Source organism: Salmo salar, chromosome ssa13 (genome assembly GCF_905237065.1).
Source record: "Salmo salar chromosome ssa13, Ssal_v3.1, whole genome shotgun sequence".
Classification (NCBI taxonomy): domain Eukaryota; kingdom Metazoa; phylum Chordata; class Actinopteri; order Salmoniformes; family Salmonidae; genus Salmo; species Salmo salar.
The window spans coordinates 105,462,450-105,487,254 of record NC_059454.1 but is presented as its reverse complement, the minus strand read 5'-3'; the positions used below and the strand labels follow the sequence as shown (position 1 = coordinate 105,487,254).

Sequence of the window (24,805 nt, the reverse complement as noted above, 5' to 3'; positions counted from 1 at the left end):
TTCTGTGCTTCCAGATGACGCTGAAAGGGCAGGTCCTAGCCACGGAGGGGCGGAGGACGACGGATGGGTGTGGCTTCTGGACCTGGAGAGATCTGTGGCTCTGGCGATTGGACGCTGCCTGGGCGGGATGCTGCAGGGACCGCCTCCCTCTGTCCAAGAGAGGACGTCAGAATACTGGCTCTGTAACCCTCTCCTCAGGAACGGACTGGAGATGGACTTTGAACAACTGGGTGTGTAATGACACACACACAAACATTGACCTGTATGGGAATGTTCGTTCTAGTAATTCTATTTCTATGACATGACACACACCAACTATGATGAACAGCATCCGTTCAATCTTTAAAAAGATTTCAATCTCAAGTCTAATTCCAGGTCAAGATCATCAGAAAATAAACTAGTTGTGGGGTGTTTAGGTTGTATATTTAAATGTATTTTATTTAACTAGGCAAGTCAGTTAAAAACAAATTCTTATTTTCAATGATGGCCTAGGAACAGTGGGTTAACTGCCTTGTTCAGGGGCAGAACGACAGAATTTTGTCTTGTCAGCTCGGGGATTCGATCCAGCAACCTTTTCGGGTTACTGGCCCAACGCTCAAACCACTAGGCTACCTGCTGGTTACTGGCCCAACGCTCTAACCACTAGGCTACCTGCTGGTTACTGGCCCAACGCTCTAACCACTAGGCTACCTGCTGGTTACTGGCCCAACGCTCTAACCACTAGGCTACCTGCTGGTTACTGGCCCAACGCTCTAACCACTAGGCTACCTGCTGGTTACTGGCCCAACGCTCTAACCACTAGGCTACCTGCTGGTTACTGGCCCAACGCTCTAACCACTAGGCTACCTGCTGGTTACTGGCCCAACGCTCTAACCACTAGGCTACCTGCTGGTTACTGGCCCAACGCTCTAACCACTAGGCTACCTGCTGGTTACTGGCCCAACGCTCTAACCACTAGGCTACCTGCTGGTTACTGGCCCAACGCTCTAACCACTAGGCTACCTGCTGGTTACTGGCCCAACGCTCTAACCACTAGGCTACCTGCTGGTTACTGGCCCAACGCTCTAACCACTAGGCTACCTGCTGGTTACTGGCCCAACGCTCTAACCACTAGGCTACCTGCTGGTTACTGGCCCAACGCTCTAACCACTAGGCTACCTGCTGGTTACTGGCCCAACGCTCTAACCACTAGGCTACCTGCTGGTTACTGGCCCAACGCTCTAACCACTAGGCTACCTGCTGGTTACTGGCCCAACGCTCTAACCACTAGGCTACCTGCTGGTTACTGGCCCAACGCTCTAACCACTAGGCTACCTGCTGGTTACTGGCCCAACGCTCTAACCACTAGGCTACCTGCTGGTTACTGGCCCAACGCTCTAACCACTAGGCTACCTGCTGGTTACTGGCCCAACGCTCTAACCACTAGGCTACCTGCTGGTTACTGGCCCAACTCTCTAACCACTAGGCTACCTGCTGGTTACTGGCCCAACGCTCTAACCACTAGGCTACCTGCTGGTTACTGGCCCAACGCTCTAACCACTAGGCTACCTGCTGGTTACTGGCCCAACGCTCTAACCACTAGACTACCTGCTGGTTACTGGCCCAACGCTCTAACCACTAGGCTACCTGCTGGTTACTGGCCCAACTCTCTAACCACTAGGCTACCTGCTGGTTACTGGCCCAACGCTCTAACCACTAGGCTACCTGCTGGTTACTGGCCCAACGCTCTAACCACTAGGCTACCTGCTGGTTACTGGCCCAACGCTCTAACCACTAGGCTACCTGCTGGTTACTGGCCCAACGCTCTAACCACTAGGCTACCTGCTGGTTACTGGCCCAACGCTCTAACCACTAGGCTACCTGCTGGTTACTGGCCCAACTCTCTAACCACTAGGCTACCTGCTGGTTACTGGCCCAACGCTCTAACCACGAGGCTACCTGCTGGTTACTGGCCCAACGCTCTAACCACTAGGCTACCTGCTGGTTACTGGCCCAACGCTCTAACCACTAGGCTACCTGCTGGTTACTGGCCCAACGCTCTAACCACTAGGCTACCTGCCACCCCAAATTCTTCTTTGAACTCCTCACCATGGTAGTAATACCTTCAGAAGTATTGTCCCCTCAGCCAGTAACTTGCAGGTAACAGGGTAAAAAAAAAGTCATATTGAGACAAATACGTGCCCACACAGTGTTGAATTCTTCTACAGTTTATTGAGTGCAGAATTTCACCCCGAAGGCCTTCGTCAGGCTTTTCATTGTAATAATAAGTGCCTGTGTTATTGTGTGTCTGTGCCTGCAGACTCCAGCACAGCGTGGCTCACCGAGGCAGTGCTGCTTGGCTGTCCTGATGCCAAGCTGGCAGACCTGAGTTTGAGCGAGGAGAACAGCATGTTGATGGAGTTGGCTCTAGGATCGTCTAGAGAGCCTGCCGGAGGCCTGTGGAGGAAGATGAAGGAGTACGCCATCAGCAGGGGTAGGACTAAGAGGAGACATACACAGATGCACACACACAGACACAGATGCACACGCGCACACACACACACAGACACAGACCACACACACACACACACACACACACACACACACACACACACAGATGCATGCACGTACGCACACATATACGTACACCCACCACACTCACATGTACGTACACACACACACACACACACACACACACACAGCAACACTGTGACATCCTGTGTGGGTGATAATGACTTCAGTGACTGTGAGGGGCTATTCATAAAGTGTGTTGTTTCCAGAGGAAGGACGTTTTATCAGATTATAAAATCATAAAAGCAGAATCTCTTGTCTACAGTATTTTCTTCTTGGGTTCGTCATTCATTAGAGTTATTCTGAATGAATATGATGCTGACATCACCATCAACCCAATACCTTTTTGAAACCTCTGATTTTAGAGAGGTCCTAGGTCATTTGTGGCGTTTGTGTGTTATCTTTGGCAGATTGGGATAACAGCGGTCCCTCGGGTGATTCCCTGTTAGAGACGGCGTGTCGCTGCAGCCTGGCTGCTCTCCTCAAACACACAGGGCTACAGGATGAGGCCTACTGGCAGGACAAGTGAGTGGAGCTGCTTAAATAAGCTGTGATACGATTTTCAAATACAGAGATAAAAGTTTTTCTTAAGGGGATACTGTTCGATTTTGGCAATGAGGCAATTTATCTAGTTCCCTCGTAGATACCATGTTTATGTCTCTGCGTTGCTAACTCACGCTAGCCCAATTGCTGGCTAGCGTTAGCACGATGACTGGAATATTATGGGTATCTGCCAGAATGGTACTAGATCCCCATAGCCTTCCAGTCATTGCGCTAATGCTAGTTAGCGCAATGAACACAGAGACATACAAATCGCATCCATTAGTTCATCTGACTCTGGGGTAGTAGACAAAGGGCCTCGTTGCCAAAACCGATATCCCTTTAATTCTCAGGTATTGAAACCCTACATTTGACCCATTTCTGACTTGATTTCAATCTGTAGCTGGATGTTTTATGAGATGTATCCAATATGGGTCTCTAGAGCAGATGAAATGGCTCCAGTCCTGCAATGTGTAGTGTGTGTGCCAGGAGAATGATGTATCATAACGTAATACCTCTTCTCCTTGTCAGGTACGAGCCGTGTGAGATGCTGATAGAGATCTATGAGATGGTGTATAAGATCAGGAGTGCTCTGCTGGCACACAAAGACTCTCCAGTGACGACAGCCAACACACAGGTCCTGGCTAACAGTAAACAGGTAGGACTACAGTCAACACACAGGCCCTGGCTAACAGTAAACAGGTAGGACTACAGCCAACACACAGGCCCTGGCTAACAGTAAACAGGTAGGACTACAGCCAACACACAGGCCCTGGCTAACAGTAAACAGGTAGGACTACAGTCAACACACAGGCCCTGGCTAACAGTAAACAGGTAGGACTACAGCCAACACACAGGCCCTGGCTAACAGTAAACAGGTAGGACTACAGCCAACACACAGGCCCTGGCTAACAGTAAACAGGTAGGACTACAGCCAACACACAGGCCCTGGCTAACAGTAAACAGGTAGGACTACAGCCAACACACAGTCCCTGGCTAACAGCAAACAGGTATTACCCATGAACTGATAGCTACTGGACAGATGTGCAGGACTGTTAGCCGGGATTCTTCCTATGGCATTGAGGAGTACATCATATCAGTCATTGGCTTCATCAATAAGTGCATCGATCACGTCGTCCCCACAGTGACCGTACGTACCCCAACCAGAAGCCATGGATTACAGGCAACATCCGCACTGAGCTAAAGGCTAGAGCTGCCGCTTTCAAGGAGCAGGACTCTAACCCGGAAGCTTATAAGAAATCCCGCTGACGAACCATCAAACAGGCAAAGTGTCAATACAGGACTAAGATCGAATCGTACTACACCGGCTCCGACGCTCGTCGGATGTGGCAGGGCTTGTAAACCATTACAGACTACAAAGGGAAGCACAGCCGAGAGCTGCCCAGTGACATGAGCCTATCAGATGAGCTAAATCACTTCTATGCTCGCTTCGAGACAAATAACACTGAAACATGCATGAGAGCATCAGCTGTTCCCGGAAGACTGTGTGATCACGCTCTCCAAAGCCGATGTGAGTAAGACCTTCAAACAGGTCAACATTCACAAGGTCGCAGGGCCAGACGGATTACCAAGATGTGTACTGCGAGCATGCGCTGACCAACTAGTAAGTGTCTTCACTGACATTTTCAACCTCTCCCTGTCCAAGTCTGTAATACCAACATGTTTTAAACAGACCACCATAGTCCCTGTGCCCAAGAACACCAAGGTAACCTGCCTAAATGACTACCGACCTGTAGCACTTACGTCTGTAGCCATGAAGGGCTTTGAAAGGCTGGTCATGGCTCACATCAACACCATTATCCCAGAAAACCTAGACCCATTCCAGTTTGCTTAACGCCCTAACAGATCCACAGATGATGCAATCTCTATTGCACTCCAAACTGCCCTTTCCCACCTGGAGAAAAGGAACACCTATGTGAGAATGCTGTTCATTGACTGCAGCTCAGCGTTCAACACCATAGTGACATCAAAGCTCATCACTAAGCTAAGAACCCTGGGACTAAACACCTCCCTCTGCACCTGGATCCTGGACTTCCTGACGGGCTGCCCCCAGGTGGTAAGGGTAGGTAACAACACATCCGCTATGCTGATCCTCAACACATGGAGGGGTGCGTGCTCAGTCCCCTCCTGTACTCCTTGTTCACTCATGACTGCATGGCCAGGCATGACTCCAACACCATCATTAAGTTTGCCGATGACACCACAGTGGTAGGCCTGATCACAGACAACAACGAGACATCCTATAGGGAGGAGGTCAGAGACCTGGTCATGTGGTGCCAGGACAACAACCTCTCCCTCAACGTGATCAAGATAAATGAGATGATTGTGGACTACAGGAAAAAGAGGACGGAGCACGCCCCTATTCTCATCGACGGGGCTGCAGTGGAGCAGGTTGAGAGCTTCAAGTTCCTTGGCGTCCACATCTCCAACAAACTAACATGATCCAAGCACACCAAGACAGTCGTGAAGAGGGCACGACAAAACCTATTCCCCCTCAGGAGACTGAAAATATTTGGCATGGGTCCTCAGATCCTCAAAAGGTTCTACAGCTGCACCATTGAGAGCATCCTGACTGGTTGTATCACTGCCTGGTATGGCAACTTCTCGGCCTCCAACCGCAAGGCACTACAGAGGGTAGTGTGTACGACCCAGTACATCACTGGGGCCAAGCTTCCAGCCATCCAGGACCTCTATACCAGGCGGTGTCAGAGGAAGGCCCTAACAATGGTCAAAAGACTCCAGCTACCCTAGTCATAGACTGTTCTAGCAGTACCGGAGTGCCAAGTCTAGGTCCAAGAGGCTTCTAAACAGCTTCTACCCCCAAGCCATAAGACTCCTGATCATCTAATCAAATGGCTACCCAAACTATTTGCATTGCCCCCCCCCCCTTTTACACCGCTGCTACTCTCTGTCATCTATGCATAATCACTTTAATAACTCTACCTACATGTACATATTACGTCAATTACCTCAACTAACCGGTGCCCCCACACATTGACTCTGTACCGGTACCTCCTGTATATAGTCTCGCTATTGTTATTTTTGTTATTTTACTGCTGCACTTTAACTACTTGTTACTTTTATTTCTTTTTCATATTTATTTAACTGCATTATTGGTTAGGGGCTTGTAAGCAAGCATTTCACTGTAAGGTCTACTACACCTGTTGTATTTGGCGCATGTGACTATTAACATTTGATTTGACTTAATGTCAAGACAGTTTTCTGAATGATATCTCCATTCAACCTGAAGAGCTACAGCTCTCTCTCATGTAACTGTCTCATGCTGTCTCTCATGTGTCTGGCTCATGCTGTCTCTCATGTGACTGGCTCATCCTGTCTCTCATGTGACTGGCTCATGCTGTCTCTCATGTGACTGGCTCATGCTGTCTCTCATGTGACTGGCTCATGCTGTCTCTCAAGTGACTGTCTCATGCTGTCTCTCATGCGGCTGGCTCATGCGGCTGTCTCATGCGGCTGGCTCTCTCATGCTGTCTCTCATGCGGCTGGCTCATGCAGCTGGCTCATTTTGTGTCTCATGTGACTGTCTCATATGTAACTGTCTCATGCTGCCTCTTCTATTCCTTCCAGAGTCCCAGTGGGCAGGACCGGCAGGAACCGGGTCCCTCTGGTAGGGAGCAACAGGCGGACCGGGGGAAAGATCAGGACCCTGAGCTGGGGGGTCACGGTGGAGGTCACGGGACTCACCAGGGAGGGCAGTTCCTCCCCACGACTGCAGAACACAACCAGGAGGAGGGGCCAGAGGAGGACACAACCAGCATCAGCAGTATGTACCTGCCGGGTAAACTGGGCCATGTCTTTGGTCTTCGTATGTCGCATGATGATTTTGAAGTGTAGTACACACACACACACACTCTCACACCTAAATCTCATCTCCCCATCCCTGTTTGCCCAATAGAGGTCCTCCAGTGCTTCCTGGCCACGCGGGAGGCCATGCAGCTGCAGCAGAACGAGACTGTCTACGAGTCTTCCGGGACCTCCACCCTTCCCAGCAGCGCAGAGAGCCCCGGCACCCCAGAAAGAGAGCCCCCTAACAGGCAGGGCTGGGAGCGGCGGAGGGGGTCCGAAGAGGGCATGTCATTCCCTGTAGCCTGCCACCTGGTTGTGTCCCGCTGTGTGTTTCTCCTCCTGGGGGTCCGGCCCGCGTGGCAGGAACAGAGTGAAGAGACGGGGCAGGCGGAGAGCACTGGAGCCAGGTGAGTGGGTCTGTGGATGGGAGGGAAGGAGTCAGGGTGTGTGTGTGTGTGTGTGTGTGTGTGTGTGTGTGTGTCGTGGGTGGGGTTGTTGGTTTGGGCATTGGTATCAATATGTTTGTGTATATTTCAGTACATTAGCCCTAGTATTCATTGATTTTTAATCTACTATATATACCTGGTCTGCTTTCTACAGGAAATCAACTTCATCTACAGATTCTCTACTCAGCCCAAAGACCGAACAGAGCAGATTCACCATGGGCAGTAGAAAACCATCTGCAGGCCAGTCCAGAAACTCCTTCAAGAATAGAATGGGTACTAAATGACTTACTGAATATGATCTAACTATCAATCCAGGAAGTACACAGTCACACACACACACACACACACACACACACACACACACACACACACACACACACACACACACACACACACAACCCGTCACAGCAATCCCCAAATGATATCACACAATAGAAGATGGAATGAGAGGTCTAGGTCCCGGTTTCTGTAAAGCACTTTTGTGACAACCGATGATGTAGAAAGGGCTTTATAATCACATTTGATTGATTGATGAATGAGAGGTCAACTATATAACCCCTGGTCCTCTGACCCTGACTCAGGTCTACCACTGTGTTCCCTGGGCATCATGAAGGATGCGTGGGAGCGGTTACGCCAGTGCATCAGCCCCACTACCAGCTCCATGTGCCAGGGCGGGGCAGGCAGCTCGCCCAGCGTGCTCAGCCAGGTCTTTCACTTCCTGTGTGGGAGCCTGCTCCGTCCGACCCCGCCCTCCTCGTTACTGGAGAGAGAGGCAGGCAGCCAGGCAGACCCCAAGGCCATCACACTGGCCATGTACCAACAACAGCAGAGGGCAGAGGTAAGAATTGATAAAAATCGATACAGTTACACATCGCAATATTATTTTTGGACAATATTATTATCGATATTTGCCTGCAAGTATTCATTTAGTCAAAAATAATAAATAAACTACTGTAGGTAGCGTTAGCTAGAGCTAGTTGGCTGTACCGGCGCCAAGACGCCAATATTTCTCATCCCATTGCTTGTTTTCCATCTTGTTTTTAAATAGCGAGCTAATATGTTTTCAGCACTTATTTCCTTGGCTGATCAAAACTCCATGCTCTATCTTGTTTCTCTGCAGCAGACTTAGTGATCAATATGTTTGGAATTAAATTGTAATAAATAAAATTGCAGAATTGTACCAAACAAACATAAAATTGTGAGAATCGCAATACATATCGGCACCTAAGTATTTTTTATATATCGTAAGGTCCCTAGCAATTCCCAGCCCTAGAAACTAAATACCTTCTTTTAGTGACTGCGCTAGTGGTGGGTCTATTTTCCCTACTGCAGCATTGTAGAATCATTATCAAAGACTTGAATATAAGATTTTTATTTTATTTTAACCATTTATTGAGAACGCATTCTCTTTTACAAAACAACAGTAGTCGTCCGTTCATTCAACATGGAGGGTTACAATAATGTTAGTAAAACACTGTGTTTCTCTATGCTTCTCCTGTGCTCAGGTCATTCAACATGGAGGGTTACAATAATGTTAGTAAAACACTGTGGTTCTCCTGTGCTCAGGTCCGTCTGGAGGCGTTGTGTCAGATCTCTTCCTTCCTGTCTGAGATGGAGGAGAAGAGTAGTGGTTCAGGCTCCTCTCCTCCCCTGCGGTTCCCTGGCTTGTTACGATCTGTTCAGCTGCAGTTCCTGTCTGGCTGCTTCGGACTGGGGACACCTATCACAGGCTGCCAGTCTGGAGACAACGACCAGATGAACCACTACACTGTAAGTTAGACCAGATGAACCACTACACTGTAAGGTTAGACCAGATGAACCACTGCACTGTAAATTAGACCAGATGAACCACTGCACTGTAAATTAGACCAGATGAACCACTGCACTGTAAATTAGACCAGATGAACCACTGCACTGTAAGTTAGACCAGATGAACCACTGCACTGTAAGGTTGACCAGATGAACCACTGCACTGTAAGTTAGACCAGATGAACCACTGCACTGTAAATTAGACCAGATGAACCACTACACTGTAAGTTAGACCAGATGAACCACTACACTGTAAGGTAGACCAGATGAACCACTGCACTGTAAATTAGACCAGATGAACCACTACACTGTAAATTAGACCAGATGAACCACTGCACTGTAAATTAGACCAGATGAACCACTACACTGTAAGTTAGACCAGATGAACCACTACACTGTAAGGTAGACCAGATGAACCACTGCACTGTAAATTAGACCAGATGAACCACTACACTGTAAGTTAGACGAACCACTACACTGTAAGGTAGACCAGATGAACCACTACACTGTAAGGTAGACCAGATGAACCACTACACTGTAAGTTAGACGAACCACTACACTGTAAGGTAGGCCAGATGAACCACTGCACTGTAAATTAGACGAACCACTACACTGTAAGGTTGACCAGATGAACCACTACACTGTAAATTAGACCAGATGAACCACTACACTGTAAATTAGACCAGATTAACCACTGCACTGTAAATTAGACCAGATGAACCACTACACTGTAAGGTAGACCAGATGAACCACTACACTGTAAATTAGACCAGATGAACCACTACACTGTAAATTAGACCAGATGAACCACTGCACTGTAAATTAGACCAGATGAACCACTACACTGTAAGGTAGACCAGATTAACCACTACACTGTAAATTAGACCAGATGAACCACTACACTGTAAGGTAGACCAGATGAACCACTGCACTGTAAATTAGACCAGATGAACCACTACACTGTAAGTTAGACCAGATGAACCACTGCACTGTAAATTAGACCAGATGAACCACTACACTGTAAGTTAGACCAGATGAACCACTACACTGTAAATTCAGTTACATATCATCAAATCAAATGTATTTGTCACATACACATGGTTAGCAGGTGTTAATGCAAGTGTAGCGAAAAGCTTGTGCTTCTAGTTCCAACCATGCAGTGATATCTACCAATTCCACAACAACTGCCTTGTACACACAAGTGGAAAGGAATGAATACGAATATGTACGTAAAAATATATAAATGAGTGATGGCCGAACGGCGTAGGCAAGATGTGATAGATGGTATGGAGTACAGTATATACAGTGAGGGGAAAAAAGTATTTGATCCCCTGCTGATTTTGTTTGTTTGCCCACTGACAAAGAAATGATCAGTTTATCATTTTAATGGTAGGTTTATTTGAACGGTGAGAGACAGAATAACAACAAAAAAATCCAGAAAAACGCATGTCATAAATTGATTTGCATTTTAATGAGGGAAATAAGTATTTGACCCCCTCTCAATCAGAAAGATTTCTGGCTCCCAGGTGTCTTTTATACAGGTAACGAGCTGAGATTAGGAGCACACTCTTAAAGGGAGTGATCCTAACCGCAGCTTGTTACCTGTAAAAAAGACACCTGTCCACAGAAGCAATCAATCAATCAATCAGATTCCAAACTCTCCACCATGGCCAAGACCAAAGAGCTCTCCAAGGATGTCAGGGACAAGATTGTAGACCTACATAAGGCTGGAATGGGCTACAAGACCATCGCCCCTCAGCCTGGGGCTCCATGCAAGATCTCACCTCGTGGAGTTGCAATGATAATGAGAACGGAGAGGAATCAGCCCAGAACTACACGGGAGGATCTTGTCAATGATCTCAAGGCAGCTGGGACCATAGTCACCAAGAAAACAATTGGTAACACACTACGCTGTGAAGGACTGAAATCCTGCAGCGCCCGCAAGGTCCCCCTGCTCAAGTAAGCACATATACATGCACGTCTGAAGTTTGCCAATGAACATCTGCATGATTCAGAGGACAACTGGGTGAAAGTGTTGTGGTCAGATGAGACCAAATTGGAGATCTTTGGCATCAACTCAACTCGCCGTGTTTGGAGGAGGAGGAATGCTGCCTATGACCCCAAGAACACCCTCTCCACCGTCAAACATGGAGGTGGAAACATTATGCTTTGGGGGTGTTTTTCTGCTAAGGGGACAGGACAACTTCACCGCATCAAAGGGACGATGGACGGGGCCATGTACCGTCAAATCTTGGGTGAGAACCTCCTTCCCTCAGCCAGGGCATTGAAAATGGGTCGTGGATGGGTATTCCAGCATGACAATGACCCAAAACACACGGCCAAGGCAACAAAGGAGTGGCTCAAGAAGAAGCACATTAAGGTCCTGGAGTGGCCTAGCCAGTCTCCAGACCTTAATCCCATAGAAAATCTGTGGAGGGAGCTGAAGGTTCGAGTTGCCAAACGTCAGCCTCGAAACCTTAATGACTTGGAGAAGATCTGCAAAGAGGAGTGGGACAAAATCCCTCCTGAGATGTGTGCAAACCTGGTGGCCAACTACAAGAAACGTCTGACCTCTGTGATTGCCAACAAGGGTTTTGCCACCAAGTACTAAGTCATGTTTTGCAGAGGGGTCAAATACTTATTTCCCTCATTAAAATGCTAATCAATTTATAACATTTTTCTGCGTTTTTCAGTTTTTTTTGTTGTTATTCTGTCTCACTGTTCAAATAAACCTCCCATTAAAATTATAGACTGATCATTTCTTTGTAAGTGGGCAAACGTACAAAATCAGCAGGGGATCAAATACTTTTTTCCCTCACTGAACATATGAGATGAGTATTGTAGGGTATGAAAACATATATCATCACTGCACAGGGACACCCACCATAGTAGTAAATAGTAATTACTTGAGCAAACACGAACAAGTTGGGGCGGCAGGTAGCCTAGTGGTTAGAGCGTTGGGCCAGTAACCGAAAAGTTGCTGGATCAAATCCCCGAGCTGACAAAGTAAAAATCTGTCCTTCTGCCCCTGAACAAGGCAGTTAACCCACTGTTCCCCTGAACAAGGCAGTTAACCCACTGTTCGCCTGAACAAGGCAGTTAACCCACTGTTCCCCGGTAGGCCGTCATTGTAAATAACAATTTGTTCTTTACTGACTTGCCAAGTTAAATAAAGGTTAAATTAAAAAAAATATTAAAAAGTTGATGCTGGTGGTATGAACAATGCATTAAGGAAGGGGTAAGGGGACCCATCACATGTAGAAAAGTAAGTCTTTACTGTGTGCTGACAAGGATAAGATGACTCACTGGCACGTGCTAACTACTCAACTGCTGAGGTCTAGCTCTGCCAGGTGGCAATAGTCATTTCAAGTTGATTGTGTAGTATTTTAATGTTATACCGATGTCTTTCTGTCCCCAGTCTGGGACCCAGTCAGCGTCTATGTTTACCCAGAGAGAGCTGCAGTCTGCTGCCCACACCCTCTACCAGCAGGTGGTCCGAGTCCTGAGACAGAAGGTCCTCCTGGAGAGGGAACAGACAGGTTGGGGTCCAAATACTATATGACACATTTACTTTAGACTGGTTCAAGATCTGTTTGTTTCCGTATAGCCAACTCTTTTGGCCATTGGCAAGACGGCACAAACAGATCTGGCTACAGTAACACGATTCCAGGGTCTGCTTCCATACATTCATATCTCCATCCCTGACAGTGATTTCCCCTTGCCTGATCCCAGATATGTTTGTGCTGTCTTACCATCTCGATCATAGGAGTTGCCTCCACAGCATAAACAGGTCTGAGATCAGGCTAGCAGTGAGTGTCCCCAGACTTGAACACTTTTTGTATTCCCTCCCTCTCTCAGGCTCCTACCAGCCCCTGCTGTTGGCCACAGTGTTTGCCTTGAATTTCCACTACCAGCCAGTAGATCTGGTGGTGGTCTGTAAGTCTGGCATCCTGGAGATCCTGTCGTTGCTGACAGACAACACGTGTGTTCTGATGAACCAGCGCTGGCTAGCAGCCTCTGTGTCAGGAAGCATGCTGCTGAATGGAGCCGTAAAACTGGCCTGTGCCCGCCTACTGCAGATACTGGCCATCGCTGCTAGGTGAGTAGACTCGACAGGGATGAGGAAAGGAACTAGGAAAGGAACTAGGACGCCAGGTGAGAATGCTGCCGAGTAGAGCTGTCGAGCTGGCCTGCTGGCCATCGCTGATCATTATATAGCTGCCTTGCTTAGTGCACAACAGCAGGATATGGCATCTAGGACACTTAGAATCCCACCAGATGTATTTATTTAACCAGCGACCTTCTAGTTGCAGACCTGGCTTCTCTAACGTCTAGACTACCTGCTGCCTAACTGAAGTCCACCTCTGTGTGTGTGTGTGTGTGTGTGTGTGTGTGTGTGTGTGTGTGTGTGTGTGTGTGTGTGTGTGTGTGTGTGTGTGTGTGTGTGTGTGTGTGTGTGTGTGTGTGTGTGTGCGTGCGTGTGTTCTGTCCCCAGTTTGTGTGAGGACTCCCTGCCTCTGGACGTGTCTCAGGCCCTGCTGGATGTGATGCGTGAGCAGCTCCAGAGTCTGTTACACATGGTCCACCAGCAGGAGGCGCTGGAGAACACAGCAGCAGAGGAAGCAGACCAGGACACCTCCACCAAGAGGATTCGGATAGAGGGTGAGGCAACGTTAGAGGGGAAAATACTTACTTTTACTTAGGCCTTTAAATTCCATGGACAACATAGGACATCATAGACATCATAGGTCGCGTAGAGTAGTCCAGAAGGCTAAACTGAAAAACATGAACCGAAACTTAAGCCTATATTAACCTTGACCTCTACCAAATATAACAATGGCAGAGCCGCAAAAGCACTTCTGTGCAAGGGTTTATTTACATAGTGATTCTGAAAGAAGAATTGTACTGCCACTAAAGTATACATTATGGGGACAGCTAAACAATGCTGCCACTAAAGTATACATTATGGGGACAGCTAAACAATGCTGCCACTAAAGTATACATTATGGGGACAGCTAAACAGTACTGCCACTAAAGTATACATTATGGGGACAGCTAAACAATACTGCCACTAAATTATACATTATGGGGACAGCTAAACAGTACTGCCACTAAATTATACATTATGGGGACAGCTAAACAGTACTGCCACTAAAGTATACATTATGGGGACAGCTAAACAATACTGCCACTAAAGTATACATTATGGGCACAGCTAATCAGTACTGGCACTAAAGTATACATTATGGGGACAGCTAAACAATACTGCCACTAAAGTATACATTATGGGGACAGCTAAACAATGCTGCCACTAAAGTATACATTATGGGGACAGCTAAACAGTGCTGCCACTAAAGTATACATTATGGGGACAGCTAAACAGTACTGCCACTAAAGTATACATTATGGGGACAGCTAAACAATGCTGCCACTAAAGTATACATTATGGGGACAGCTAAACAGTACTGCCACTAAAGTATACATTATGGGGACAGCTAAACAGTACTGCCACTAAAGTATACATTATGGGGACAGCTAAACAGTGCTGCCACTAAAGTATACATTATGGGGACAGCTAAACAGTACTGGCACTAAAGTATGCATTATGGGGACAGCTAAACAGTACTGGCACTAAAGTATACATTATGGGGACAGCTAAACAATACTGCCACTAAAGTATACATTATGGGGACAGCTAAACAGTGCTGCCACTAAAGTATACATTATGGGGACAGCTAAACAATGCTGCCACTAAAGTATACATTATGGGGACAGCTAAACAGTACTGCCACTAAAGTATACATTATGGGGACAGCTAAACAGTACTGCCACTAAAGTATACATTATGGGGACAGCTAAACAGTGCTGCCACTAAAGTATGCATTATGGGGACAGCTAAACAGTGCTGCCACTAAAGTATACATTATGGGGACAGCTAAACAGTACTGCCACTAAAGTATACATTATGGGGACAGCTAAACAGTGCTGCCACTAAAGTATGCATTATGGGGACAGCTAAACAGTACTGCCACTAAAGTATACATTATGGGGACAGCTAAACAGTACTGGCACTAAAGTATACATTATGGGGACAGCTAAACAGTACTGCCACTAAAGTATACATTATGGGGACAGCTAAACAGTACTGGCACTAAAGTATACATTATGGGGACAGCTAAACAGTACTGCCACTAAAGTATACATTATGGGGACAGCTAAACAGTACTGGCACTAAAGTATACATTATGGGGACAGCTAAACAGTACTGGCACTAAAGTATACATTATGGGGACAGCTAAACAGTACTGGCACTAAAGTATACATTATGGGGACAGCTAAACAGTACTGCCACTAAAGTATACATTATGGGGACAGCTAAACAATGCTGCCACTAAAGTATACATTATGGGGACAGCTAAACAGTACTGCCACTAAAGTATACATTATGGGGACAGCTAAACAGTACTGCCACTAAAGTATACATTATGGGGACAGCTAAACAATGCTGCCACTAAAGTATACATTATGGGGACAGCTAAACAATGCTGCCACTAAAGTATACATTATGGGGACAGCTAAACAGTACTGCCACTAAAGTATACATTATGGGGACAGCTAAACAATGCTGCCACTAAAGTATACATTATGGGGACAGCTAAACAGTACTGGCACTAAAGTATACATTATGGGGACAGCTAAACAGTGCTGCCACTAAAGTATACATTATGGGGACAGCTAAACAGTGCTGCCACTAAAGTATACATTATGGGGACAGCTAAACAGTACTGCCACTAAAGTATACATTATGGGGACAGCTAAACAGTACTGCCACTAAAGTATACATTATGGGGACAGCTAAACAGTACTGCCACTAAAGTATACATTATGGGGACAGCTAAACAGTACTGGCACTAAAGTATACATTATGGGGACAGCTAAACAGTACTGGCACTAAAGTATACATTATGGGGACAGCTAAACAGTACTGCCACTAAAGTATACATTATGGGGACAGCTAAACAGTACTGGCACTAAAGTATACATTATGGGGACAGCTAAACAATGCTGCCACTAAAGTATACATTATGGGGACAGCTAAACAGTACTGGCACTAAAGTATACATTATGGGGACAGCTAAACAGTACTGCCACTAAAGTATACATTATGGGGACAGCTAAACAGTACTGGCACTAAAGTATACATTATGGGGACAGCTAAACAGTGCTGCTCCATCAACAGCTCAATGAAAAAGGTTCCCTCTTGATCTGAGAGGCTCTTTTTGTAGGGGAAGCCCCTCCCACCAGATCATACCAAACTCATGAATGAATTAAGCCATTACAAACATCAAAGCCTACATTTATCAGTCAGCTAAACATATCATGAATTATCTTCATTTAACCTTTGCGATCGGTTTATCATAATACTATATAGCACAATATAATACATTTACATAACCCCATCGATACTGACATGGTGTCTTCCAATACACACATTCACATGATCGTGCAATTCGGGACAGGCTCTACAAAGCCAGCCTGATTGCTGTAGTTCGGGTCCTTATTCCAGCAGACCCAGAAGCTACAGACGGAGAGAGAGGAACAGAAACAAACAGTTCTCATCCAAAACATTGATAAGTACAATAATGACTAATGAATAAGTGTTGCTGTCATGACACCAACAGGACAGGGTAAGCCCCGTTGTATAATGTTTTCAGTTTACTTTCTGTTCACTTCCTGAATTGTTTTCCTAAATTGACTGAATTGAAATGGAAGTGACCCCAACCCTGATTGCAACAAATCCATGAACACAGAGAGGGAGAGAAACAGACATACTGAACCCTCTCTCTGCTGTTTGATAAATTTCATCCAGTTCACACACGTTAGTAACCTTGTCTAGTTCATTAGTGGGGAGGCAGGCGGACTCGTTAGTGGGGAGGGGCAGACAGACTCGTTAGCGGGGAGGGGCGGGGCAGACGGACTCGTTAGCGGGGAGGGGCGGGGCAGACGGACTCATTAGCGGGGCGGGCAGACACTCATTAGCAGGGGAGGGGCGGGCAGGCGGACTCATTATCGGGGAGGGGCGGGCAGACTCGTTAGCGGGGCGGGGCAGACGGACTCGTTAGCGGGGAGGGGCGGGCAGACTCGTTAGCGGGGCGGGGCACACTGACTCATTAGCGGGGAGGGGCGGGGCAGGCGGACTCGTTAGCGGGGAGGGGCGGGCAGACGGACTCGTTAGCGGGAGGGGCGGGCAGACGGACTCGTTAGCGGGGAGGGGCGGGCAGGCGGACTCGTTAGCGGGAGGGGCGGGCGGGCGGACTCGTTAGCGGGGAGGGGCGGGCGGGCGGACTCGTTAGCGGGAGGGGCGGGCGGGCGGACTCGTTAGCGGGGAGGGGCGGGCAGGCGGACTCGTTAGCGGGAGGGGCGGGCGGGCGGACTCGTTAGCGGGAGGGGCGGGCAGGCGGACTCGTTAGCGGGGAGGGGCGGGCAGGCGGACTCGTTAGCGGGGAGGGGCGGGCAGGCGGACTCGTTAGCGGGGAGGGGCGGGCAGGCGGACTCGTTAGCGGGGAGGGGCGGGCAGGCGGACTCGTTAGCGGGGAGGGGCGGGCAGGCGGACTCGTTAGCGGGAGGGGCGGGCAGGCGGACTCGTTAGCGGGAGGGGCGGGCAGGCGGACTCGTTAGCGGGGAGGGGCGGGCAGGCGGACTCGTTAGCGGGGAGGGGCGGGCAGGCGGACTCGTTAGCGTGGAGGGGCGGGCAGACCGTCTCATTAGCGGGGCGGGGCGGGCAGTAAGGGAGAGAACCTAACAGGTCGGTTATGACTTTAATGTGTGTTCTGAGTGTAAAATAAAGTATTCACTGTTCGTTAACGCCATTGTTGGGGCCCAGTATGAGATGTTAGCTGGAGTGGACATAATGTCAGGTGGGATGAACCTTCACAGTTTACATTTCTCTGTAGGGATGGAGGTGGTGCGGAGCAGTAGAGTCATTGAGTCTCAGCTCGCTGACTTCTTGGTATTCCTGAGGCGTATCCTGTCGCTAAGGGTGACCAAGAGAGTTTCTGCCTTCATCAAGTGGATCGATCCACTCATGACCATCATCTCACATAAGTGCTCTTCGGGTAAGGGCTGAACGCAGTCAACAACTCCGTTTTGTTTCTCTTTACACTGCGGAAGATTGTGGGGATGTGTCATGTCTCTGCACTTGTATCGCCTTTTAAAATGTTTAATCAAATATAACTTGATCAGCTGCTTGAAATGAAGATGTGACGTTTCCATTAGGTTCTCCACGATTCCGGAACTTGAGAACCAAACTGCTAGCCTTCCACATTCTGGAAGGTCTGTTACCGGCCTGTTCTGATACAGCACAGATTGAACAGGTGAGACCACAGAGTATTCTACTGTCACTGTCTGTCTGAGACCACAGAGTATTCTACTGTCACTGTCTGTTTGAGACCACAGAGTATTCTACTGTCACTGTTGTCTGTCTGAGACCACAGAGTATTCTACTGTCTCTGTCTGTCTGAGACCACAGAGTATTCTACTGTCTCTGTTGTCTGTGTCTGAAACCACAGAGTATTCTACTGTCTCTGTCTGAGACCACAGAGTATTCTACTGTCTCTGTCTGTCTGAGACCACAGAGTATTCTACTGTCTCTGTCTGTCTGAGACCACAGAGTATTCTACTGTCTCTGTTTGTCTGAGACCACAGAGTATTCGACTGTCTCTGTTTGTCTGAGACCACAGAGTATTCGACTGTGTCTGTTTGTCTGAGACCACAGAGTATTCGACTGTCTCTGTTTGTCTGAGACCACAGAGTATTCTACTGTCTCTGTTGTCTGTGTCTGAGACCACAGAGTATTCTACTGTCTCTGTTGTCTGTGTCTGAGACCACAGAGTATTCTACTGTCTCTGTTGTCTGTGTCTGAAACCACAGAGTATTCTACTGTGTCTGAAACCACAGAGTATTCTACTGTCTCTGTTTGTCTGAGACCACAGAGTATTCGACTGTCTCTGTTTGTCTGAGACCACAGAGTATTCGACTGTCTCTGTCTGTCTGAGACCACAGAGTATTCGACTGTCTCTGTTGTCTGTGTCTGAAACCACAGAGTATTCTACTGTCTCTGTCTGTCTGAAACCACAGAGTATTCTACTGTCTGAAACCACAGAGTATTCTACTGTCTGAGACCACAGAGTATTCTACTGTCTGAGACCACAGAGTATTCTACTGTCTGAGACCACAGAGTATTCTACTGTCTGAGACCACAGAGTATTCTACTGTCTGAGACCACAGAGTATTCTACTGTCTCTGTCTGTCTGAGACCACAGAGTATTCTACTGTCTCTGTCTGTCTGAGACCACAGAGTATTCTACTGTCTCTGTCTGTCTGTCTGAGACCACAGAGTATTCTACTGTCTCTGTTGTCTGTTTGTACCTGCCAGTTATAAAGAATGGAACTAACTTTTTTTCTCGTCTTCCACTTTTCCCCTCCCTCCCCTTCAGATTGTTGATCAGCTGTTTGGACTTCTCTCAGTGTGTATGTGGGAGGAGCCTTTAGCTGTGAAGAAGAACCAAGAGAAAACAGCAGAGCGCTCCAACAGGGTATTCACAGTAACAATATAATGGACATTTTATGAACTTGGTGTTGAGTTTGAGTAATGTGGTCCTGTGTATCCCAGTTGGTAGCTTAAAAGGTCGTGGGTCATGAACTTACTGTAAGATCGTGGGTTAGGAACCTACTATACTCTTAAGTCACTTATGATAAAAGCGTATACATGTTCATGCTGTGTTCCAGGACCCAGGGAGTGATGATGAGTCTATTCCTATTGGAGACTTCTCCTTTGACCCCTACAAGCTGATCTGCTGCTCGTTGGAGAGCGGCAACGTCCTGTCTCATGGATCAGGAGGGAAGGGGTACGGCCTCGCCACCACAGCCATCAACTCCGGCTGCTTCATATGGAAGGTATTAAAGTACTTTATTTAATGAGTCAAATGTACAGGATAATATAAGATGGATCAGGAGGGGTATGGCCTCGTCGCTACCGCCTATCCACTCCATCACCTCAGGCTGTTTTTTATGGACGGTAGACTGACCTGAGCAAGGTCAGGCACAGAATCTCTAATCTTGATCGTACGGAGTAGTAGTATTTTAGGATTCAAGGTGAGGCACAGAATCTCTAATCTTGATCGTACGGAGTAGTAGTATTTTAGGATTCAAGGTGAGGCACAGAATCTCTAATCTTGATCGTACGGAGTAGTAGTATTTTAGGATTCAAGGTGAGGCACAGAATCTCTAATCTTGATCGTACGGAGTAGTAGTATTTTAGGATTCAAGGTGAGGCACAGAATCTCTAATCTTGATCGTACGGAGTAGTAGTATTTTAGGATTCAAGGTGAGGCACAGAATCGCTAATTAAATCAAATTGTATTTGTCAGATGCGCAGAATATAACAGGTGTAGACCTTACAGTGAAATGCTTACTTACAAGCTCTTAACCAACAACGCTTTAAGAAGTTAAGTAACAAATAATTAAAGAGCAGCAGTAAAATAACAATAGCGAGGCTATATACAGGGGGTACTGGTGCTGGGGCACAGGTTAGTCAAGGTAATCTTGATCATACTGAGTATTTAGGATGCGTGATTCTGTACAGTTCGACTACAATGTCAATGATGTCAGACATACACAATGATTAAAACATATGTTAAGTTGCCTAAATCATGAAATCGGGCAACATTGTATCCTCCTAATTCCACTTCTTCATCACCCTCCTCCAGTTCAACATCACCAAGGAGAACAAAGGGAACGAGGGCACCTGTATCGGAGTGTCTCGCTGGCCCATCCGGGACTACAACCACCGCACCACCACAGACATGTGGCTGTACCGGGCCTACAGCGGTAGTTTGTACCACGGAGGGGAGCTGGGCCGGGCCCTGCCATCCTTCACTCAGGGAGACACCATCACCTGCATCCTGGACATGGAGGCTAGGACCATCTCTTTTGCCAAGAACAACAAGGTCTGTATACTTTACATCCTGGGGAGGAAGGGAATTCAATTCAACCCAATTAAATTCAGTTTAAAAAGGCAATTATTACGATACAATATAATACTTTTATTGTCCATTTCCATGACATTTGTTGCTGGCAGGCATAGGATATTCGTCGGAATATCATTAGGACATGCCTAATATTGTGTCTTGTTGACAGGAGCCTAAGCTGGCTTTTGAAGGTGTGGAGGCCACGGAGTTGTACCCTTGTGTGTTATTCTACAGCAGCAACCCTGGAGAGAAGTGTGTGTGTGTGTGTGTGTGTGTCTTTAATTGGCTCTTTTAATACAAGGTAGATGTCTATGTAACATTTTGAAGATACTAAGTTACAAGCATAATACTATCAGTCTGCTTTCAATGGACTAAAGCAGGACTCACCACTACCGTGCTCTACCCCTAGGTGGCGCTGTGTGACCTCCAGATGAGAGGCATGCCCAGTGACCTGCTGCCTGGTGAACCACTGTGTTCCCCCCGCACCACAGTACTGCTGGAGGCCACGGTTCAGCTCCTCCGCAGGCTGCACCAGTGTGACGGCTACTGGACACAACACATCAACCAGCACATGCAGAGCCGGCTGGAGCTCATAGGACCGCTCATGAAGGAGGGAGGCCTGGGGACCATCAAACATGGTCAGCCACTGGGCGCACACACTTAGCAGTATGATACATTTAGCTTTTTAGTCATTTAGCAGACGCTCTTATCCAGAGTGACTTAGTTAGTGCATTCATCTTAAAAAGCGAGGTAGGACAACTACATATCACCGGCATAGAAAGTACATTTTTCCTCAATAACGTATCAATCAAGTGCTGGTTGTTATTTTTTTATTTGAGGGAGGGGGTCGCGATGAGGAGGATTATTTAAGATACTGTTTGAAGAGGTAGGGTTTCAGATGTTTTCGGGGAGATGGACAGGGACTTTGCTGTCCTAGCTTCAGGGGGAGCTGGTTCCAACATTGGGGTGCCAGGACAGAAGAGCTTGGACTGGGCTGAGCGGGAGTGCCAAGAGACCTGCGGTGGCAAAACGGAATGCTCAGGTTGGGGTGTAGGGTTTGAGCTTAGTCTGAAGGTGGGGGGGTGGGGGGCAGTTCCTCTCGTTCTGTCGGTAAGCACCACAGTCTTGGTTTTGTGGAGTGTGCGCAGGAGCGAGGTGACAGAACTTGGGAAGGTTGAAAACCAAGAGCGCTGCAGCGTTCTAGATCAGTTTCAGGGTTTTATGGCACAAGCGGGGAGCCCAGCAGTCCAGACGGGAGAAGACAAGTGCCTGGATTAGGACCTGTGCCACTTCCTGTGTGAGGTAGGGTCATACTCTACGGATGTTGTAGAGCATGAACCTGCAGGAGCGAGTCACTGCTTTGATGTTTGCAGAGAACAACAGGGTGTTGTCCAGTGTTACGCCAATGTTCTTTGCACTCTGGGAGGGTGACACTGGAGTTGTCAACCGTGATGGAGAGGTATTTGAGCGAGCAGGCATTCCCCCCCCCCCAAGGAAGAGCAGTTCCGTCTTGTTGAGCTTGATGTGGTGGGCCGACATCCAAGTTGGGTGTCGGCAGGAGAAAAATATTTAAGTGTCACCCGCATAGCAATGATAGGAGAGACCATGTGAGGATATGACGGAGCCAACTGACTTGGGGTATAGAGAGAAGTGAAGAGGGACTACAACCGAGCCCTGGGGGACACCAGTAGTGAGAGTACGTGGTGCAGACACAGATCCTCTCAATGTCACCTGGTAGGAGAGACCTGCTAGGTTGGATGCAATACAGGAGTGTGCAGAGCCTGAGACGTCCAGCCCTGAGAGGGTGGAGAGGAGGATCTGATAGATCCTGAGACGCCCAGCCCTGAGAGGGTGGAGAGGAGGATCTGATAGATCCTGAGACGCCCAGCCCTGAGAGGGTGGAGAGGAGGATCTGATAGATCCTGAGACGCCCAGCCCTGAGAGGGTGGAGAGGAGGATCTGATAGAGCCTGAGACGCCCAGCCCTGAGAGGGTGGAGAGGAGGATCTGATGGTTCACGGTGTTGAAGGCAACGTATAGATCTAGGAGGATGAGAACAGAGGAGAGTCAGATTTGGCAGTGCGGAGAGCCTCCGTGACACAGAGAAGAGCAGTCTTGGTTGAGTGACGTGTCTTGAAGCCTGACTGGTTAGGGTCAAGAAGATCAGTCTGAGATGAGAAAGTTGATCAGAGACAGCACCCTCAAGTGTTTTGGAAAGAAAAGGATATAGGTCTATAATTGTTGACGTCAGATGATTAGAGTGTTGGTTTCTTGAGGAGGGAAGCAACTCGGGCCATTATGAAGTCAGAGGGGACTCAGCCAGTGGTCAGGGAGGAGTTGAGGGAATTCAGGAATGGGAGAAGGTCTCCAGAGAGAGTCTAGAGAAGGGAGGATGGCAGGAGGCCAGACCTCACTAGTCAAGAGAGAGGGGGAGAAAGAGGTCAAGGCTTTACGGTAGTTCTATGTGAGTTGAGACCAGTGGACTCAGTAGGCTGAGTGAATGAGTAGCGGATGTCGGGAGGCGGTGGGAGGAGAAAGTAGAAAAGAGTTTCCTATGGTTAGAGGCAGAAGCTTGAAATGTAGTGATAGAACGTGGCTTTAGCAGTGGATACAGAGGAAGAGAAGGGACTGAAAGGATAATAGGTCCTCTGGAAGTTTAGTTTTCCTCCATTTTTGCTCAGCTACCCGCAGCCCTGTTCAGTAAGCTCGCAATCGAGCCAACCTGGAGGAAAGGGGACAGTGCAAATCATGGGATGAGGAGAATAGTGTCGAAGAGGCAGAATCAGGAGACAGGAGGGAGAAGGATTTAGCAGAAGGGAGAGATGATAGAAGAGGAAAGAGTAGTGGGAGAGAGAGAGAAGATTGCGTCCGCGCATGACCATCTGGGTAGCGGCTGAGTGGTCAGGGTTGGAGGAAAGGGAGACAGAAAAGGAAATCAAAATAGTAATCTGAGACCTGGAGAGGGGTTGCAGTGAGATCAGTAGGAGAACAGGGACCTGGAGGGGGGTTACAGTGAGATTAGTAGGAGAACAGACCTAGAGGGGGGTTACAGTGAGATTAGTAGGAGAACAGAGACCTGGAGGGGGGTTGCAGTGAGATCAGTAGGAGAACAGGGACCTGGAGGGGGGTTGCAGTGAGATTAGTAGGAGAACAGACCTAGAGGGGGGTTACAGTGAGATTAGTAGGAGAACAGAGACCTGGAGGGGGGTTACAGTGAGATTAGAAGGAGAACAGAGACCTGGAGGGGGGTTGCAGTGAGATCAGTAGGAGAACGGAGAGGGGTTGCAGTGAGATCAGTAGGAGAACGGAGAGGGGTTGCAGTGAGATCAGTAGGAGAACAGAGATCTGGAGAGGGGTTGCAGTGAGATCAGTAGGAGAACAGAGACCTGGAGGGGGGTTACAGTGAGATCAGTAGGAGAACGGAGAGGGGTTGCAGTGAGATCAGTAGGAGAACGGAGAGGGGTTGCAGTGAGATCAGTAGGAGAACAGAGATCTGGAGAGGGGTTGCAGTGAGATCAGTAGGAGAACAGAGACCTGGAGGGGGGTTACAGTGAGATCAGTAGGAGAACGGAGAGGGGTTGCAGTGAGATCAGTAGGAGAACAG

At 47.9% G+C, this 24,805-nt stretch overlaps 1 protein-coding gene across 10 annotated transcripts in view; it reads left to right on the top strand.

The window, feature by feature from the left end:
* Positions 1–24,805, top strand: part of LOC106568497 (probable E3 ubiquitin-protein ligase HERC1) — a 100,379-nt gene that overhangs the window by 27,398 nt on the left and 48,176 nt on the right. For 8 of the 10 annotated variants that reach the window (XM_045692609.1, XM_045692612.1, XM_045692610.1 and 5 more), the window contains exons 20-38: positions 15–230; positions 2,300–2,473; positions 2,961–3,075; positions 3,622–3,748; positions 6,700–6,910; positions 7,028–7,325; positions 7,519–7,637; positions 7,946–8,202; positions 8,931–9,134; positions 12,592–12,712; positions 13,032–13,272; positions 13,669–13,835; positions 18,128–18,289; positions 18,450–18,547; positions 19,670–19,768; positions 19,962–20,129; positions 20,942–21,181; positions 21,372–21,453; positions 21,610–21,840. In XM_045692609.1, coding sequence (XP_045548565.1) covers positions 15–230; positions 2,300–2,473; positions 2,961–3,075; positions 3,622–3,748; positions 6,700–6,910; positions 7,028–7,325; positions 7,519–7,637; positions 7,946–8,202; positions 8,931–9,134; positions 12,592–12,712; positions 13,032–13,272; positions 13,669–13,835; positions 18,128–18,289; positions 18,450–18,547; positions 19,670–19,768; positions 19,962–20,129; positions 20,942–21,181; positions 21,372–21,453; positions 21,610–21,840 — 3,330 coding nt within the window. Of the gene's footprint in view, positions 1–14; positions 231–2,299; positions 2,474–2,960; positions 3,076–3,621; positions 3,749–6,699; positions 6,911–7,027; positions 7,326–7,518; positions 7,638–7,945; positions 8,203–8,930; positions 9,135–12,591; positions 12,713–13,031; positions 13,273–13,668; positions 13,836–18,127; positions 18,290–18,449; positions 18,548–19,669; positions 19,769–19,961; positions 20,130–20,941; positions 21,182–21,371; positions 21,456–21,609; positions 21,841–24,805 lie in introns of all 10 variants that reach the window. The other 2 variants (XM_045692611.1, XM_045692606.1) reach the window with 2 other exon arrangements.